The following is a 20993-nucleotide window of genomic DNA, read 5'->3' as shown; positions in this document are numbered from 1 at the left end:
GAAGCATTCTGGCTTCATTCCTCACTTTGTCTTTTCTAAAGGTGCATATTTCTCTCGAATGCCTTAGCTTTTGCTATCAATAGTGTATAGAATCCGACAGAAAAAAAGAAAGAAATAGCCGTGAGGAGAACACAAGTGATTTGGTTGCAATGAAAGAAAAAAAAAGAATGTATGCTATAACGATATAGTAAAAATTAAACAATAACTACTGTACGTTATAAATACGAGTGCGATATTCGCGTCAGCGCAGACAGTATCTGTCAATAAGACTAATATACAGGGTGTCCCAACTATCATGCACCAAGATTTAAATATATGCAAATGCCACGTATCCGGACAGAGCCAAGGTAATGTTACTTGCCATCGCTTGGAGATACTGAGAGTACTTTCTTTATTGCATTTCGCCTAAATATATAATTAGTCTTGATTATTAATCACCCTCGCAAATATTATGGTCCCATTAAAAGCTTCAACGAGAAAATTGTGGACCAACGTGAAAAACTCCCGATACAGCTTTCTGTCGCTCAATTCGTGTTACATAAGTGTTTTTTCCTAGTGTAAGAGAAGCCAGCGAATACACGCAAAGTGCCTCGAGCGGCCTGTCGCGCGGCAGCCGGTTTCGCACACACGGAAGAAAGTCGCATTCAACGTGACAGCGATCACAAAAATAGAACACGCGTTCGATTGTCTCTTCACAGACACACTGGGAAACGACACGGAAAGTGAAGCGGGTGGTATTGCAAAGAACGCCACACTCGCACGAATACGCGCAGCGCATTAACGGGCAATTAAATTGTTCGTGATGAAGAGCAACGCAGTCACATGCAATGGCAGCCGCTAAGCGCCAGAGTAAGCTAGAAACACGGTTCATTCTTTTCTGAATAGCTATACAGAAGAAAAAAAAAAACATGTGCGGTATGTGTATCCTGAAGTTCACTCTATGGCGCGAGTAAAAATTCGTATGCTCACCTTGTGTCCTTCCTCATCACAGAGCTCTGAAAAAAAGAAGACAGAATCGATGTTATTTCTGTTCTTTAACTACAGATGTTTGCACTCATCTAAAACTAGTCTTGCGTAGTGCCAGCTAATACCTTATAACTAACGTTAAATACAGGGAATTGAAAAAATTCCGTAGTATTATTGCCCTTCGGCTTCCGTTGGCGACATGCGTACATCTGTATGGAGTAACAAAGGAGCGTAAGAAACAGTAATCAAAGCTTTAGGATCAAAGGACAGTGGAACAACAGGAAGCGTCTAGCCATGCTGACACTAGCACGTGTCAAGAGGTGTTTACCTTTTGTAGTGAATTTGTCACAGCGATCAGGAGCTCATGGTAGTGAGGTGAATATTGGTATGCACTTAAAAACAAGTATTAGGAAAAGAGAAGCGGGCGTACCGCAGACTTCTCGGGGTCGGCAGATGCCATCCAGAAAGACCGATCCCTCTGGACAGAAGCAGCCATCGACCAGCAACTTCTTGCAATCTGCCGCGTGGTAGTGGCTCTTGACGGCCGGCACACCTTTTCCGCTATTTTCCGCATGATACTCGGCGTCACATGTCTGTGGGCAGCCGTCGTGGCAGCTCATGTACGCCGTGTCACCGGGACAAGTTATATCTGCATCCGGAAGGGCAACATTTTCATGCATTAGTGTCTGTAGAATAGTTATTGGAAGCCACATTCTGCTCCTTGCTATAAACTTAGGAGCTTGAAGATTTTTTTTCGCTTTAGTACTGTGATAAGTCCCTCAGAGGCAATGTCTGCTTTTTTTTTTTTTTTCAGTATCAGAAACGATGTTCTCGGTTGGTCATTTTCAGGGATATCATGCTGCATGGTTGCTGATTGGCTAATTCCGGGGCCCGAACGTAGCCCATCGCCCCAGTGAGGGGTTGCGCCAGACACCACTGCCCAATCTTTTGAACGGCTCGAAAATAAGACACCACACAGTGAACGCGACACACAGAAGCAGCTGCGTTCCCTGTGCGGTGTCTGTTTTTCGCCCGGTTCCAAGTAATGTATAGCAAACCGCACCACCAACTGCAAGTTCTCTGAAGCCAGATACCATGTCACGCAAGCGTGTATGTATTCTAGAAGGAAATTGACCAAGGATAAAGCCCCAGAATGTCTTAACCACGTGCTGCGCCGTAGAAAGAACCATAGCGGCTGGTAGTACTTTTCCCAGTATTAATATCCCAATATCTCACAAACTGTAGCTCACATGTAACATTCGACTGCCACAGCGCACCAACCATATTTGCCTGTGTACCATGATAACCTTGTGTTACGATGTATACGTTTGACGCAACTGTGCCGTAACTCGTAAATTATACGCCACACACATCTTGTCTGGTTTATGGTGGTTGCACGACGGAGGCTGTTTGCCATCACAAAACTTATGCACTTATGAGCATGTGGATTAAGATCAGAAGTCCCGGCTAAAGGTAATTGCGTAAAGTGTATTGCGCCGTAAACGTAAGCTTCCGATTTGAAAAGCCGTCAGCAGCGGCCCACTGGTCGCGGGCAGATATATCCCTGCGCCGTTTGCCGGAGACAGACACAGTGAGGGAAACGGGTTCTCACTGCAGAATCGCTGTACGTAGGCGTCGTCGACGTGCACGCCGGCGCGACAGCAGGCGTGCGCGTATTCGACGAGCGAGGCGCACGTCGCCGCGTTCTCCGTGACGCTCAAGGCGGTGTCACGACGGCATTGGTCCAGGTACTTGGACACGTCCACCAGGTTGGGGCACTCGCCGAAAACCGACCGGTCCAGCATCTCCGAGCAGGCGCCCGGCGGAGGAGGCGCGGTCGGCTCCTGGAACGGACAAAGTGCGCGACCTTCAGCGAACCTCTGAAAATAAGCGGCGCTCCCACGGCCTCTGCGTTCGGCACGTTATTGGGTTTTGGGAAGTTACCGCAAGAAAACACGAGACTCGAATAAAGGGAAAGAGAGAACAAAGAAGAAAAGAAAAAGAACTCTGGGATTCGAATTGGCTGCGGACTTAAATAGAAGGAAATTCGCTGCTTTGACGGAAGCTAGACCTTATGGAGTAATTGAGCACAACATGCGTAATAGCATTTTCTTGCTGTCGGGTCAGCAAGAGGTGTGTTTCATAAACAATGCAGTTATTTAAATAAAAGGCCGGTGCTAATTTCTCCGTTATCCTCGACTGTTCTGTCTATAATTTAGAAGTATGACACCTTGTAGCTGTACAAATGATACCACAAGCATATGCTGTAATCCCCTAGATCAGGCAGTTTGATCGAGAAAATATGACGACTCTTAACTATCTTGGTGGGCGGTGAGAGGCCCACGCGCGCTCGCTTCGACGGATGCATTCGGAGAGCAAGTCTGCACTGATACCTTCGCATGTCAGTAGGTTATAAGTTTATGAACAATGACGTTCGGTGAAAGTTTCTAATGCACGTAAAAACCTTAGAGAATGATACTATTCTCGCTTTCTCGGTATGGCATGCGTATTTTGTTGAATCAGTCCTGTGCACTTCCTTCCTGTCTTTTATGGCAGAACCACTCCTTTTAGGATTGTCTCTGAATTATTATGCACGCAGTCAGCAATCATCATTGAAATGCCGTCCTGATTGCCACACACACGCACGCAAAGCTTTTTAATGGCTTCAACTGTTTACTGTTCCTAACGTGTGTATATATATATATATATATATATATATATATATATATATATATATATATATATGAAGCAAAGAAAGAGTCACGCTGTTGTTTACGAGACTGACTGAGCCCGATTTCTCTCATTGGCTTCGAGGTAACATAAATTAAGGATTGCCCTGAACTTGACTTTTCTTGACATTTGGCGAATAAGAAACAAGAAAGATAGTTACATCATCACCAGAAATTCAAAGCAACATAACGGTCTTTAAAAGATCCCCGGATTACAACTGTTCTGCATTAGCCCAACCATAATCCGATGCGTGCATGTCGCCCGATAACTTTGCTTCTTTCGGCGCTATACGTACGCTTCCCGGTAAAGGTGTGAGCCTGTGCGAGATCATTCGGCGAACATGACTTACGACGCCAGTGAAATTCATGACGCATTCCTCGGGTGAAATCTGCGTTTCCCAGCTGCAGATGAAATCGACCAAGTCGTCCGAGATGGTGCCGTCTTTCTTCTTCTTGTCGTCGTCTGGCTGGCCGTTGCAGTTGCCTGCGCCGCGAAACGGCAACGATTAGCTCAAGGTGGCGCTTATGTCGGCTCCACACGAGAGCAGTGTCGAGATGCCTTGACGTCCAGTCGGCTTATCGTAAGAAGCAAGCAGCGCAAGGAGTGCGTACGAAGAAAGGTGCAGCATGCGCAGGCACAAGCACTCGCTGACGAGCTTTACTCGGCATAATGCGAAGGTTCGTTTTACACGCTATTAATCTCGTTTCTCTTAGGCACCGGCTATAAGTGTGAAAATTGCTTAAATATTGTTTACTTACTTAAGTGTAACTTGAATTGAATCTCGAGCTTTCCATATACCTGTGCCTCTTATCTGCAACACGTACCCGTATGTGGAAGCATGTTTAGGTACGTGGGGCGTGGTCCCTATCGCACCCATCATTGTTCCACTTACAGGTGTGTGAACGAATTATCCCGATAATATGTACAAGTGTGGGGAACAGTGTTCCGTAATGGTAGCTGGAACCTAGTTCCCCATGTTTGTTGTCATGTGAATTTGAAAAGAAAAAACAGAAAATAAAAACATAACACAGCAGACTGCTTATAAGTTTTGTAGTCTTATATGAAAAGACATTCCAGGGAACGAAAAAAATATGTTTGCAAGAAGTTCCCCTAAAGCTGCAACAAGAACAAAGGTGCACCCGTGGACACGAATCAATGTATTCCTTTTTTTAAAATTTAAGCATGTGCTTGTATGAGTTTCATACTTCCTTTCTTCGTGTCCATGCCTCTTGCGCAGCAGAGGCGGCACAGCAGCCTGTATTCCCCTCGGCAGACTCGATTTTGCCTGACAGAGCAGCCCAACTATCATGCACATACAATTACAATTTTCGCACACAAAATGGTTACGCTGACGTGCCGCCGGAAGCGATTCTTTTTTTTCTGTCACTATACCTTTGTTCACTTGAGGGTGATTATTCAATAAGATCTTACTTACGTACGCTAGACAAAATGCCGTTCCCTGCTAACATTTATTTCGTATTCTACTCTAGCAATTGCCAGCGTTACCCCTTCTATCGTCAACGTTCTTTGTGGTACAGCGATATCTGAATCAATGTGATTGCGCTGCCACTAAACGAATGAATAAATCTTTATGAACAGACGGATAGCTAGTGACTGGCGTAGACTTCAATTTTTTTTTTGGTGGGGCGGATTAGAAATATTGCTGTTTTAGGGGTAGAAAGTCATAGGTGGAGAGACAAAGGCTTCTTATTGAGAGGGACGTAGCAGGAAGAAATAACTGGGTTATTATTCTTAGATAATTAAAATTTGCGCACGCGCGCTCGTGCATGTGCGTTTTATAAAAATAAAACCGAGACAGAAACAGGCAGTTCTTTACAATAAAATGAGTGTACTCGGCGGTATACTGCTCCGCGCTCCGTCATCGTTTCATCCCTACGAAAGACCGACAGCAGGTTTCGCGGTTCTTACCGCAGAGACCCTCGGTCCGGTTGAAGAAGTTCTTGGAAGGCACGTGGATGGTGAAGGCGGCGCTGATCTCGTTGTAGCGCACCTGAACGCCCAGCTCCCGGAAGAGCACGACGGTCACCCGCCCGGGCATCGCGAACACGGTGAGGCCGTCGCCCTTCCACGGCAGGTCCTCCGCTTCGTACTCGTCGCCGTCGATGACCGCCTGCAGAGCGCGAGGTTCACTCTCGGAGGCGAGCAGGCGGACGGCGTGGAGCGTTTTGGTGGGCAAATACGGACGGGCAGAGTGCGCGAAATTTTGTTCAGACTCGCAGAGAATAAACGTTTTTTTTTTTTACAGCGAACAATAATAGTGTGATATTCAGCGCCATGCCTGTCCCATCGAGGTGATCCTTTTCACCGGGAAGCCTCCTCCCGTCGCGCCCAACAGTGCCTTGCGCTAAACGATTTGGAGGACGCTTAAGCTCCGCCTTTAAGAGTGGAACGCGCTAGCTTTCAAAAATCCCTAAGTGCTTCTCACGCTTCCCGGCAACTGCAGCTTATGCAACCATAACGTTTACCGGGAAACGCTGGCGGCGAAGGCTATGCACGAAGGCGATCTTTCAGGTAGAAACGCAGCCTCTAGCGTGGGCCTCGATGCGGCGGAGGCGAGCGCCATCTTGACATGTCGCAAGGAACCGGACGCGCCACTTTGTGACGTTGGAAATTTGCGCGCACAAACCTGGGAGGTCATGGCTCCTTTATGAATGGTAGGAACGCTAGAAAGGGTCTTTTTTTGTTTTTCGTGTAACATAATTGTGCTTTCTCGTATATTCAAATTCGGCTAAATAACTAGCACTATATTACTAGCAGGCCCACCTGATACTACAATGAAAACGCCCTAACCTCATATTTTGCTCGCACAGACCTATTTAAATTTTCTTATTTCCCGTGAACTATTAGTGAATGGAACTGCCTTATCAAAGCAAGAGATTAAACTGTGAAATAGCCTTTCTGAGCCTGTATTATTGTTGCTTCTTTTCGTTGCTGTTCCTTTTGTGTTTCTTTTGTATTTGTATCGACCACCCTGATTGAACCATGAGTCCGCAGTATTGTATAAATAAAAAAAAAATGTCTGTGGATTGTGTAGGTCGTACTTTATGATTTTTTTACGTATTTTACCTTCAGCGACGTCACGCCGGATGCAGTGAGAACGTACCGTGTATAGAATCCTTCGTTTCTTGTATATGTTATCGTCCTGGTGGAATTGTGCCGTGATTGTGACTCATTGTTCGGATCGTCTTTTGTTGAAATACCCTTTTTCTAACCCGGATGAACATAACACGTTTAGCAGGATGCGTTGTTGGGCAAGTTGGTTCATTGTAATAGGAAACATTGGTTGCGCTTTCTAGACAATCACATGTAAGAAGACCGGACAGGCGCCTGTCCTGTCTTCTTACATGTGATTGTCTAGAAAGCGCAACCAATGTTTCCTATAACACGTTTAACATCAACTCAATACTCTCGTTTTGGACTAAGCGCTGAGGGAATTACGCATCCGCCTGCAACATCACCGCTAATTATCGTCATTCAAAGGAAACAGCATGCGAAGTTACGCTTACATCGATTCTCACAGAGCGTGAGATCCGCATATCTTTTTTTTTTCTTGCCATTTTCTTGCTTACCCCTTTTTGTGTCATAAGTGTTTTTCCATCATGTACACGTTGTACCCTGCCGGTCTTTGGATCCCCAAAATTCATGCCAATGGAAGGTGATAAGTTGACCTCGTTAACTTTACGCTTCTCTCCAACCAACATGTCTACTTACGGCTTGAAGTTGTGCATACTGTGCCAACCGAAGCGTAGTTTCTCTCAGCCTTGCAGCAAATGCACGGCCGCTCCGTGCTTAAATAACCTACTTTTACTGCAGCATTAGTGCTTTGATTTCTCACAGGCACTCATTAAGGTGCAAGCAACACGTTGGCTAAAAACATGAGCGAGATGCTGTGTGAACACAGGCGAGTTTACCGTACCAAGCCACGCGGCGCCAACGGCCATCGGATGGGGATACGTGGAGCTGCTGCAAACGACCGTTTTAAGCGCGGGCCAACGCGTAATTCAACGCGCGTAATGCTATGGGGGGCAAACTAATGGCCAACCTTATCACGTGCAAAAGAAGAACGGTGACCTGCCTGGCGGGATGGATTACGTAGCCTTTGTGTGTGCCTCCACAGCACTATAGCATTTAAAGCATGACTACCGCGGGAGCTATGCTCTTTTCTCGAAAACACGATGTAGCGGTGGTTTCGCAGTGCGCTTACGCTTTCGTCGTCCCCTACATCATTGGGGTTGGTTCTCTTCAATCGCTCGATTTCAAGATTCCAGATTTGCTAAGTATTTGGACTGGTGCAAGCGGAGTCGGAACCTTGTTTAGCCGATGACCATGCGATAACGAATGCAATGTTCTCACGGTACCGATATTGTAATAGGTATCTTTATATGTAACCACAAAAATGCATATATGGCGACTAAATGTACACTAGAAGCATAGCGCGGGAAGGACGATCGACAAAGACTAGACAGGATAAGGGCTAGGTGGTAGGCTTCCAGTGTAACTATGTATTACCAACCAACCCAAGCCTATGCTCTTCTGAATACTCAATATACCTTTGTATAATACATAATTCTGAGTCTATATTAAATCTAGGATGTGCAATGAAGGCTACGCAAGCTCATTACTCGTCAACGTCATCAAGGCTACGTAAATTAGTCATGTGCTACGAAAATGTCGTCACTGTGACTTGGATAACCGCATACGTGCGTTTGAGCGCCGGTAGGTTGACATGAGAGGCACCATCGGCTAGAGAAATAAACAAGGCCGCACTTGCTTGTACTGAGCGCTCACTGATCCGGGCTGTGAAACGAATTCTACGGTTCGCGTTAGCGAATCATAAAGTAGAAACAACGGTGCGTTTCGCACATGGAAGGCAAACGTCCAAGTTGATTGCTCCTAACACTCCTATGGCTCTTCTGTTCAAATGACGTTGTGCTCAGCTGGATTAGTGGTGGGCAGGGAAATAGAGGCAGCTGGTTGCCGCTCACGATTGCTTGACGCAAGCGGTAGAGCCTGTTATTTTTTTTTAATGCGAGAGCCTGTTGCGCTGCATGTATAATGTAAGACAGTATTTACAGAACACGCGCGGCCCGTGATTCCAAGCAGAAATTTGCAGAATAGCGGAGAAAACTGTTCATGTCATTGCGGTGTCAACACAAAAGCTCGCCACATGAATAAACGCTCTCTGTTCTTGCTCAGTGAGTTGATTTTATCCTTCCTGTGAATTTGGTGTTATAATGCTGAATCAGTGTGTGCATATACTCATATTCGTTACCATGGAAAGGGTGCAACTAATTATTTACATTTACACTAAGTTTGAGTCATATGCAAGAAAAAACGATCTGCCATAGGAGCATCCACAACTCAGAATTTCTCCTGTAAGCTTTGTTCAAGTTCTGCGCAAGATATCTAAGTAATTGTGCGACAAGTCAATGAACCATCCTTTTGAATAGCGACCAACAAAATCCAGTTTGCTCACCGGCGTGTGCCTTCTGATGCGTGCCACGTGATTCTTGTGTTCCACGTTGAGCCCCACGATGCAGGTGAGTCGTTCGTCGCACTTCCCGGTGACGCCGTCCACAGTGAACCGCCCCTCGGAATCGGAGACTAAATCGAAGTGGCCGCTCGACTGCAGCTGGAACTTCCAGCCGTCGAACGTCTCGATGGTCGGGTCGCCGTATCCCGTGCACACCTCTGCAGTGATTGATTGAGTGAGTGAGTGCGTGTGGGCGAGATAGCGAACTGGCAAAGTCGGAGAGCGGTATTAGTTCTCTAGCCGTCGGCATAGGTGCCCTTGAAAGGCAATGCAGAGCCATGCCCGCTCTGGAAAAAAAAGCTACACTATAAGACTAAACGTCATTTGAACAATTTCTCGTTTAAGTTTTGCAGTACTTAATGCGCAGTACCGAATGTGCCGCTTGTGAAAATGTGCTGCTGATGCTTGATCGACACGCATAAACTGGGCAGTGATAAGACTCTTGAGTTTATTTGCTTTACGTTATTAATTATCTGCTCAGGTTATTCACCTTACTGAATTTCTTTTTTTCACCGTGATGTACACCTGTCCTAAGGAACAATGTTTGGCGTATATTATTTGTTTGCTGTATGGCCTGTGCTGTGTCGGAATTCAAAAATTTCTACACATTCCTTTCTCTTTGTTCTTTTCCCTGCAGAGGGCATAAAATGGCGGATATACGTCACTTAAACACTTTTTATTAAAAAATAAATTTCTCGCCGTTCTTGCCATTGTGGTATATTTGCATATAAGAGCAGACATTCAGACATAATTATATAAAGCTACTAGCAGACGTGGCAATGCGAATGCTCTCATCGTGATGTCACTAGGGAAGGCCATCGTCTTATTTGAAAGCATCGCTTACAAAAACAACATGGCGGAGCGCCAAAGTTGTCTCGCATGAAGCCGCATGGGCAGTCGAGTCTGCCTATGTTATTTCACAGCGCGCAGTGCGCTGACATTCTGGTATCTAAAGCTGATGTCACGCACACACATGCCTGTTCGTTATTTTGGCAGTCTGAGGAGTTTGCGGTCACTGGAAAACCTGTTTTTGAAATCTATCCCTGCTGTTAGAGAAACACACATGTGCCCCAATTTATATGCCATCTTATGTTGAATTATAATGCTAGATCCAGATCAAGCTTTTCTGCTTTGTATCGAGCAATCCTATTCCAATGATAGAATAGGAGCGTGAGTTGTGTGTTCCAATGGCAGATTGGGACCAGCCGCCGATTCCGGATCGCTCTGCGGAGCACAGATATTTGCTCCGCGGAAATCGGCAGATTTGACCGGAAGTCTGCGTGACGTATTTCCTTCAGCGATTTCTGCTTCCTGTGACGGTCGCCTGTTTCCGGTCGCGGGCTGCTGTGGGTGAAAGGGAAAGCGTGGATGTTGCGTAATGACATGCATTTATGTTGCAGCTCCTAGATAGTGAACTCTATCTGACGTTTGTTCCTGCTCTTGCATGGAATGCTGGGATGATCCGTATGATACGCTGTGATAAGCGTCCCCTTTGAAAAGGGGTGCTGGGTTGCTCCACTACGCCCTTGTTCTCCTCTCTATTCCACCTCTAGCCTAGCGTCCTCTCACTTGATTTCCCTCTACTATGTGCCACCTCGGGGGCGCATGCATTCTATTCGCAGATTTGGTGAGAGCGATCTTAGTCGGACCGACGCGCTCCTTTCGTAATTCGGCCGAGCTCTCATTATTTGCCATTGGAATTCAACGCTAGATATTTAAACTGATGCTATAAACTTGATCGTAATCCCGATGCTGACACACAGAAATGCAGATGTGTTGGGCAACAGCAAATGTGTATAAGTGCTCAGTGCTCAGAGATAAAATTCATGTTAGCCTTGAGGAAAAAAAGATCTCGTTTGCTGAGAGAAAACTAGCTTGAGCAACATACTGTCCGCGCATTCGTCGGGGTTCTTGCAAATGTCGCCGTCAAGCACGGTTCCGGGTGGGCAGAAGCATCCGGGGTTGCAGGCCTTCCTACTGGCGCAGCCGACTTCGCCGTTCAAGAAATGCTGGCATGTCAGCTGGCACTCAGGTCCGCAGTCCAGCCACTGCATCTCTGGTGGACAGTCCGGCACTGTGCGTGGCGGAAAATGTTGATTACTGCGCGGAAGGTGCGAACACCCGTCGAACTAACGCTCGTAGTCACCTCTCACCCCCTTTATTTTTTACTTGCGGTGTAAATTAGTGTACGAGATGAAAGGAGTTACAAGCTCACATAATGTAAACCAAATACTTAGATACCTTGAGAGGTTTCGAAAGGCAGTGGTGTATTGTGTTGCGGTAGGTAGTCAATCATTCGCTGCTTTTGTAATAAGCTCTAAACGCCAATCTCAGCTTGCCATGTACGTAATGCCATCTGGCACAGTACCTGAGCAGGGTGCTAGACAATGAATCTGTTTGTGTGTGTTCTTTTTGTTTTTGAGTTCTTTTTGTTTTTGGCAAAAGCAGGGGTATTGCAGTTCACTATACGCTGGATTCTGTCTCCTAGCGTTTGTAGTCACGAGGAAAACATTTTTACTGGGGTAACGGGAAAAAAGATGACCTTTAGCGCACAAGATAGCAACTTTTTGTCAAGACAGAAAGGGAACAACGAATAGCCTCAGGGATCGCGGACTAACTTCCTTCGCCACTCATGGCCCGCCGAGCAGAGATGGAGGCAAAGTGCAACGTGTACTCGTGAGTTTACAAGTGCTTAACAAAACTCGAAGGTCCCGACTGTGCCGATGTATGTATGAAAGCACCGCTTCTTGGTACTGAAGCTGGGGGGAATTAGGCTTTTAAGAGTTGATCCGCAATTAATTATTTGAAGAGTTGACTTAGAGCAGAGACAAACTTTTTCCCTCGATATTTTTTAAGTGGACGCAGAAAGCGTTTCACGGCTTTCGGCTGTGTATTCTCTGACCAGCGTTAGTCAAGTTCTGGGATAGGTATAAGTAGAAGAGTGGAACCGTTCTGGGCTACGTGAGTCCAGTAATACTTTATTCGGTGAGTGTTTGTGAGCACGGGAGTTCAAAATTTCAGCCACGACGGCTCCCAGTTGAAAATAACAGCCGTCGATGTGCGAAACTGTTTTGCCAATAACTCTGACGCCCTGAAGCGATGGCATTCTTGTCTGTCTTCGCGACAGCACTATAGCATTGCGAGGAGGCGTTGCACTTACGAAAAAATTGCTGTCTCTAAGAGACTGAGTTTGTCGTTAAAAGCAACGCCAACTTGCATTAAAGAAATTTTCTAAGCTGTAAGGAGTCTGCATTATGACAACAGCACTGCGTTTCAAAACAAGGCTAGAATTTCTGTTGTCGTGAGATAAAATTCCATGTGGCCTTCAACCTCCCTTTACAGTGACTGGTCGTGTAAAATGAAACATGGCTGTACCGCTAAGGAAGACGAAATGCTAACAGGAAATGCGCAGACAACGTGCTGGTCCTACTCATTTCGTGTTTGGGCTTTGTCTTCCTTCGCGCTTTAGCCAAGTTTCCTAATGCCACTGGCCAACTCGCCGAGCTTGCAGCAATGGTCGCGCGTTGCTGTGATTCAGCAAAAACTGGGCAAACTGATGGCTGCTGACCGCATCCGTGTCGTAGCCTCCATCCCTGCAGCGCCTCGTCGCGGTTCTCGATGTCGCAGTGGGTGACCGCGTCCAGGTAGGCCTCGCAGGCGCACTCGGACTCGCCGGTGCCGTTTCCGCGCTGTAGGCACTCGCATGTGGCACTGAGGCAGTTGGACAGCTGCGTGTCCAGCCCCGGACACGCGGACAGGGGCTCCTCCCTTCGAGAAGGAACGGACCGCGCATGCAGCCGTTAGGCAGTGGTCTCGCGTGCCACGGAATTTGCAAGCAACAGGAATACGCACCAATGAAGCGTAATGACCAATTTTCTGCATGTATTTAGTCGGAATAATGTAGCGGATTGTCACTGCAAGGGGTTACGAGTGCGTCCTAGTCCAAGAGCATCGTTTTTTTAATGATGGTTCGCTAATAACTTTCTCCTTGGTTTATTTGAAACAGATTTTAAAAATCATCAGGTAGAATGCGTCAAAAGGAACACATCGCTTTTGTGAAAAATCTCAGCACACAGGCAGCTAATTAAAATGTTTATTAATTAGTTTTCTAATTTGTCGCTGTAGTAAAGACGTCTCAATTGCTAAATTGAAACCGACAGCGGAGCAGTAGCGAAGTCGTGCTTGCTTCTCGTGCTGGCAGAATAGTAGCACCGGCGATGCAAGAGCAAATCATTTCAAGTTAGCATTTAAGCGAAAGTATATGTCCATGCGCCTATTAATCTGTCCACGTGAGCAGCACCCACCGGAAAACAGGTTGCACGTACCTAAGCTTGTTGCAGATGGCTGCCGCTGCTATCAACATTTCTTTCGGGCATTCGAGGGGACGGCACTCCTCTCCCGCACCGGGCGTTGGCCAGCTGTCGCCGAATTCCACGACACTAGACGCTTGGCTTCCAGACGGAGTCACGAAGTCATCAGATGGTTCACCGTTGAAAAAGCCACAGAGGCCAGCCAGGGTGCCGTTCAAGGAGGTGTTCACCTGGATGAATGAAATATTCGGACACCAAGGTGATAGCCGAGTGCCCAGCTATGACAGATGAAGGTTGCCTCGATCGGCTGATTATGTAAGACTCCGCCATATCAAGTAATCATAATTAAATATCTAGCAGGCTTTTACTGCAACAAACAAAATTTTCGCAATAGATTCGTCGTGGAACAATTTATTTTCGGTGTTATCGCACAGCTATAAGAGCGTGGTAGTAAATATATCGTTACCGTCTTCTTTCTTTTTCACATTCCGCGACACTTGCACAGTGAACGTGTACCACTCGCAACAAAATATGTTAACGAGTATGCCAAGTTCTCAGTGAACGGATATACATAAAATTTGGGCTCAGAGAAAAATTCGCGCCAGAGGATACTTCCCCGTGTCGTCTCGGTGGCAGGACTTTTTAAAGGCGTTGCAACAGCTCATAGGCAATGGGAAACAAAAATGTTCGAGCCGATCTTGGCATGCCCTACGGTTTTCTCATCATTGGGAAGTGATCGTGAGAAAATACTCTTACACGTTTTGCATGAAGCAACGATTCCAACATGTCGTTAAACCTATCAATGTCTGCTTCTAGTACTTGCCTCAGTCATGAAGTTTTGATCTCTACCGTAGTGGCTATGGTGGTGCGCCGCTAAGTCCGTGGGCGCGTGGTCATTTCGGTGGAGGTGAAATGCAAGAACGGCCATGCATTGGGTATACGTTAAACTCCCGCATTTGATAACCATATCGTGATTTCGGCACGTAAGACCCTAAAATTTCAAAATTATTTAGACATGAAGCCTTGTTTTTTTTCAACACATAACTGGCCTTCTCGCGACAGCCACATGTCAAGATTGCTTTCAGAATCAGACAAGATGTAACTGCAATCGTTAGATTATCGTCATATGGAACTCGACAGTGCAAAATCGGCATTATTGTTGTCAGCGCTACAGAACTTTCAGTAGCTTCAAGATACGGGGTGATGATTTACAAGTTTTACAGAATTTTGAAAGATCCCTTGCGGCGCATAGCATAATTTCATTCATTGAGCTAAAATATTGAAAAAATGCTGACATTACTTGCACGAGAAATCGAAACGCATAATAAACTAATTGACAGAGTTCGCTAATTACTTTCTTAATAAATTACCCTATGGCGCATTGCAATCTATAAATTGTAGCCGGTTAGCTTGCAAGGCATATCCGCTAGGGATCCATTCGGAGGTTATCATGGGTTTCGAGATATCCGCCAACATACTGGTATAAAATGTTGTTCCACTTACTGTTTTTATAAAAACATTTTCTTTTCTTTATTGAAGCACAAAAGTAAGTGGGTAACCTATGTTTATCGACGCAAAACTTGGCAATGAATCTCTCGAAACTAGTTATTAAATAAACAATAAGTTAATTAGTGAATTTTTGTTATTTAGTTGAATATAAGCTTAAATTTCTAGTGCAAGTGATATCCGCCTCTTTAGATATTCTAGCTCAAGGCTTGGAATTATGCTACCTGACACATGCTATTTCTTAAAAATTATGTAGAACTTAAAAATGATCACCCGGTAAATTGGCATTATGACGAACGCTATGCTCCTTAAAATGCGAAACAAAATTATCTTGCTGCAAAAAAAAGGTTCTTGTTTCTTCATGGAGTTTCACATAAAGAGGGTGAGAACGCGCAATGAATGGCGCAGCAGGAGTTTTAAACGTTCAGTTACGACTTCGTTGGTCGTGGTGCTTACCGTGACGCCAACTCGGCCGCGAACGTCGAGCTTGAGTTGGACGCTGTAGACTCGGGAGCGGAAGTAGAGTTGTTCGCCGATGTTCATGATCTCGAACTCTGGAATGCGCTCCGCCAGCAGGGGTAACTGCTTCGCAGTGTACTCGAAGTCGTCCACGCGAACCGACAAGTCGGTGCCCAGCACGATACGGTGACCCAGCTGCTCGATCCTCACTCGCTTGGGGCAGCTGGCCTCGTCCTCCAGTGCGCAGTTTCTCTGCACTGTGAACAGGGCATGACGTGTACTGAAGTGCACTCGGCGTGTCTTTGGAGAACGTTCTAATGAACAGAACGCCTACCGTGACAACGTTACGTGCCTCAAGCTGTAACGCTCTCACGTTCAAAGCACGTAAATCTATATGTCAGTCTTTGCGTCAAGCTTAATAGCCATACGCAAATTGTATGTTTTATGCCAACCAGTGTATCGCCATTTTACTGTCTTGTGGCGTATCTCAGCGTCTTGTACGCAAAGAAAGATACCTGCTTATCAGAAAGCAAATATCTTACTCCGTCTCAATCCGTTTGTACCAAAGCAAAATGTACTTGCGCAAAATGTTGGCTAAAGTATAATTCCTCGACATACAGCTTCTTTTCTGTTTTGTCGCCGAATATTGTGCTGTAGTGAATCAAGATTGAGTAGTATTTTTGGAAAATCGAGTTGTTAGTTGTCTGACTTGTTTCTTTCTTTGTGGTGAGTCTCAGAAAGTAACGTTTCAATCAGCAACGAGTCAAACCTCCCATTGAGCGCAGACACAAGAGTGAGCGTTCGGAAGGAAATTACTGCTATTTATAAATAATATTTCTTACGGGATAAACTTACCGACGTAGTTGAAGCTCGTCCATATTGATTGCAACTGGTGGAGTAACGTTGCAGACACAGCCTTTCTGGGACTCGGGGACTTTGCCCACCTTTCACGCCAACAAGGGGATGAACTGAACTACTGCTGCTTATTGATTACCTGGATGACGTGACTGTCTTGTCCGCAACGTTCGACGAACACTTACGAAAGCTGAAAACTGTTTTTGAGGCAGTAAGCTCTGCTGGTCTCGCTTTGAAGCCTGAGAAGTTCCATTTCGGTTTTCACGAGCTCCAGCTCTTCGGTCACGTCGTCAGTAGCCAAGGAGTTCGGCCTGATCCGGGTAAAATTGCTGCCTTCGCTAATTTTCCGACCCCGTCAGACAAAAAGGCCGTGCGACGTTTTCTGGAACTCTGTGCATATTACCGGTGATTTATTGCGAATTTCTCGCGCATCGCATGGGCGTTAACACAGCTCACCAGGGAAGATATCCCTTGTACTTGGGGCGAAGACCAGCAGCGGGCACTTCGCGAGCTCCGCCAATGCATGCAAACGTTTCTCGTGCTAGCGCACTTCGATGAAGACACCCCGACGATATTGACTACAGACGCTAGTAATGCCGGTCTAGGGACATTGCTCGTACGATGGCACGATGACAGCGAAAAGGTGATCGCTTACGCCAGTAGGACACTATCCCGAGCCGAGGCTAACTACTACACCACTGAAAAAGAATGCCTCGCAATGGTATGGGCATGTCTGAAATTTATTCCCTATTTGTACTGAAGCAAGGTTTGGGTACGGGCTAGTTGGTATTTCAGACAGCGCTTCGTCGTCCTTTTTTGTCCCTCGTCTATTCATGCGCTGTAAGTGACGATTGTACTTGTACGGTCGGTCCTTCACCGTCGTTAGCGATCACCATTCACTCTGCTGGCTCATTAAATTGAGAGATCCTTCCGGCCGGCTCGCACGCTGGAGTCTTAGACTTATTGTCGCATACAAGTCGGGAAAACGGAACGCAGACGCCGACTGCCTTTCTCGGTCTCCTGTTAGGCAGGCAGCACAAAACGATGACGACACAGTCTTTCTGGGACTCGTGGACTTTGCCGCTCTTTCATGCCAGCAACGAGATGACACTGAATTGCTGCCGCTTATTGATTACCTGGAAAGACAAACCAACAGCGTGCCGAGGGTGTTTGCAAGAGGGCTGGCGGCGTACGGCTTGCGCAACAACGTCCTACAGAAGAAGAACTTCTCACCTAATGGTAGCAACTACCTGCTCGTCGTTCCCTCATCGCTTCGACGTGAAATCTTACATGCCTGCCACAACGTGCCGACCACTGGGCACTTGGGCTACACTGGCACATTGGCACGGATTAGGCAGAATTACTACTGGCCGAGACTTACTGCGGTCGTTAAGCGTTACCTTCAGACATGACTGAATTGCCAAGGTCACAAACCGCCATTAGCCAAGCCAGCCGGCTTGCTGCACCCTGTTCAAGTACCGGACACACCATTTGCACAAGTGGGCATGGATTTTTAGGCCCTTTCACAACGTCTACTACCGGCAATAGGTGGATAATCAACGCCATGGATTATCTCACTAGATATGCCGAGACAAGGGCTCTGCAGTGGGCAACAGCAGATGAAGCGGCACAATTTTTTCTGGAATCCATCGTTTTAAGGCATGGTGCTTCCGAAGTAGTCGTCATGGACCGAGGTACTGCGTTCATGGCAAAGTGTTTGGATATTGTTCTACGTCCCAAGTGGTACCGCCCACCAGAATACAATGGCATATCAACCCCAAACAAACGGACTGACGGAACGACTAAATAGGACACTGGCTGGTATGATAAGCATGTACATGGATGTAGAGCACAAGAACTGGGACGGGGTTTTACCTTATGTCACCTTCGCGTACAATACAGCTCGTCAAGAGACCACTCGCAAGACACCCTTCAGTCTCGTATGCTGCCGTGAGGTTACGACAACATTAGATGCAATGCTCCCTCATGAATTTGCTGACAACGAGACGGGTGCTGAAGAGATCACACAATGAGCAGAGGCAGCTAGGCAGCTTGCGCGTCTGCGAATCCACGAACAACAGGACTGTGACGCTAAACGATACAAGCTTCGGCACAGACCCGTTAAATACAACATCGGCGACAAAGTGTGGGTCTGGACACCTATTCGTCAGCGTGGGCTCTCTGAAAAGCTCCTGCGCAAATACTTCGTGCCCTACATAGTTCTCCGACGCATCAGTGACGTCAACTACGAAGTCGTTCGAGACGGCTCTAAGTGTTCAAAGCGCTGACAGCATTTACCCGTGGTCGTTCACGTGCTTCGTATGAATCAGTACTGTGAAGACTGACAAGACTGAGCAGTCTTTTTTATCCCTGATTTACAAGTCTCTATCATCGGGACGATAATTTTTTTAAAGGGGGAGCAAATGGCACAACTATATTGCCGCGGGTATGTGTCAGTGGGAACGAGGTTGAAGTAGCGCGGGTTTTTGGGTTAAGCGTAGTAGCCAAATACAGCACAAGTCCGAAATAAATGCATGTTTCTTAGGTACAGACACGTAGAAAGGAAAACACAAGATGGAAGAGTTACCCGAGATGCTGATGTTTCCGGCAGCGGCGTCGCGTACGAGCACGTGGTTGCAGTAGCTGTAGTCAAACTCTCGACCGTCGAACGTCTTGAAGTGGTGGCCGACCAGCTCGCACTCGGACTCGACTGAAAACGTGTCCGCAGGGCAGGGTCATTTCGCGACAGCAATTGCGCTCTTGCGAGTAATTACTCTTTCTTAGTAGGAGTAATTACTGCTCTCGTCCTAGTTAGTCCTGGACCTGTTTCTCTCCGAAAAATAACAAATTCAACACGAATGAATTTCGTGACCGTGTTCTGCTTTAGTTGGCTAGATTCCTTCGCATTGGTTCGGCTGGAATAAGCTTCGTAAGTGTGTTTCAATATTGCAAGCAATTTTCAAGGCGGGCAGCAAACACGAGCATTTAGTGGTTTTCGAACCACCCTGGTGTGAATTGCACTCTTCAGTTACGCGCACAAAGACCGTCTCATTGTCACGGTTGCTTCATTGGCAGGTACAGATTCGCGAATCACGCAACTGTCACTGTGCTGCTCATCTCTGCAATGCCACACACTCTTTAGTGGTTTGAATTGGCCATGCGTAAAATAAAATTGCTGTGTCTAAGCTGGTCACACCCTTGCTAAAATAAAAAGTGTGACGTCAGTACGTGGTACCGCTTTGAAATAGAGAACGATAGGCCTATAATGACATACTGCGGTCGTGGCATCATTATCATAGCTAAAATTATCAGCATCAGCCATGTTGCCAAAATTGTGGTATATCATTTGGAATTATTTCTAATTAAAGCATATACAACATTACAAAAACATGAGCCAAATATTCAACAAAAACAATTTTGTACAGCTAATGTTCCACACTATTGAGTCCGCCGTACGTACTCTGCTGGAATTTTGAGGACCCGTATGTGTGTCACAAATAACTCTATATGATGAGCCAAGCCTGGTAGGTGAGTTTAATTTCCACTTCCTAGCTTATTATGCAAGCGCTTATGCGCTTTTTTCAACTTCCCAATACAGTAAAACTCATCGACGCAGTCGCAAGCACTGATATAGTGGACTGAATGACTTGGTCACGAAGCTATGGCACATCACCTTTCGGCAAAGAACTGTGATGAAACTGTATTGAAGTAAATCTTTCGGACGAAAATAAATATTTCACAACAAATAAATTTCCTACTTTGCCTTTCCTACTATTTCCTACCTATTCACGTCACTTTATTTTTCTTCTGCATAACAGGTCCGCATGACTCATCGTTCAGCTACATCTCTGCAACAGTTAGTCTAGGAAATCAGCCAGAATATCCCTAAGAAGCTAAACTTATTTACTATAATTTTAGTTTGATTTATCATTATTTTCTTCCACCAGCGGCTAAGAACATGTAAGCAGTGGAAAACTGCACCAAAACTAATTTTTCATAATTCACAGTCTTTTTTGTTGTTAGCTATAACTCGGACTAGGAGTCGCAAACATGATTTCTCTGATCTTTCTCTCGCTCTTTGCTATTAGCTAATTGCCGCACCACGCAGGACCTAATCACACCCACTTCGTTATGTCATCGAGGGTTCTTCTGGCAAGCCTCTACCTACTAGTGCACCTTTCGTATCATCTCAGTACAAAAGTAAACTATCGGTTCTGCCACAGTTCTGAGTATATAATCTTGAACAAGCCCCTTTCTTTTGTTTCTACAAGAATATTTCACACTGAAATTACCAGTTCCATCGGAGTTACTGATATCCAAATGCAGAGATAGCCTCAGCTTCTCGTCAGAAGTATGACGAACGCAGTCATAGTGTCAAGCAACCGTCTAACCATAATCGCTTGATCGTTTTCCAAATTGGTTTAGCAATTTATCATATCTTTATGGGCACTTTAGTTACAAAGATTGATTCTTTTTTCCCTCTTGGAAAAAAGGTTGCTTTGCATTTGTTATTTTTTGTGATAAGTGTAAGTACAAAAATTACACACAGCGAGATTTTCTTGACGAGTTGCAGAATATACTTCTGGAAGTTTTTTAAATATTTGATGACCTTC

The 20993-nt window shown here is 45.8% G+C and overlaps 1 protein-coding gene across 1 annotated transcript in view; it reads right to left on the bottom strand.

The window, feature by feature from the left end:
* The window catches only part of LOC142558578 (uncharacterized), a 192449-nt gene that overhangs the window by 39557 nt on the left and 131899 nt on the right, over positions 1-20993 (bottom strand). Inside the window, exons 56-66 of the mRNA XM_075670711.1 lie at positions 18968-19090; positions 15523-15782; positions 13576-13790; positions 12819-13018; positions 11139-11324; positions 9194-9408; positions 5626-5827; positions 4046-4179; positions 2579-2810; positions 1397-1615; positions 970-995 (exon numbers count right to left, since the gene is read on the bottom strand). Coding sequence (XP_075526826.1) covers positions 970-995; positions 1397-1615; positions 2579-2810; positions 4046-4179; positions 5626-5827; positions 9194-9408; positions 11139-11324; positions 12819-13018; positions 13576-13790; positions 15523-15782; positions 18968-19090 — 2012 coding nt within the window. The remainder of the gene's footprint in view (positions 1-969; positions 996-1396; positions 1616-2578; positions 2811-4045; positions 4180-5625; positions 5828-9193; positions 9409-11138; positions 11325-12818; positions 13019-13575; positions 13791-15522; positions 15783-18967; positions 19091-20993) is intronic.

The sequence above is a fragment of the Dermacentor variabilis genome, chromosome 9 (assembly GCF_050947875.1).
Source record: "Dermacentor variabilis isolate Ectoservices chromosome 9, ASM5094787v1, whole genome shotgun sequence".
In the NCBI taxonomy this organism is placed as follows: domain Eukaryota; kingdom Metazoa; phylum Arthropoda; class Arachnida; order Ixodida; family Ixodidae; genus Dermacentor; species Dermacentor variabilis.
Note: the sequence above shows the minus strand (reverse complement) of the source record. Positions and strands in the feature narration are given on the sequence as shown.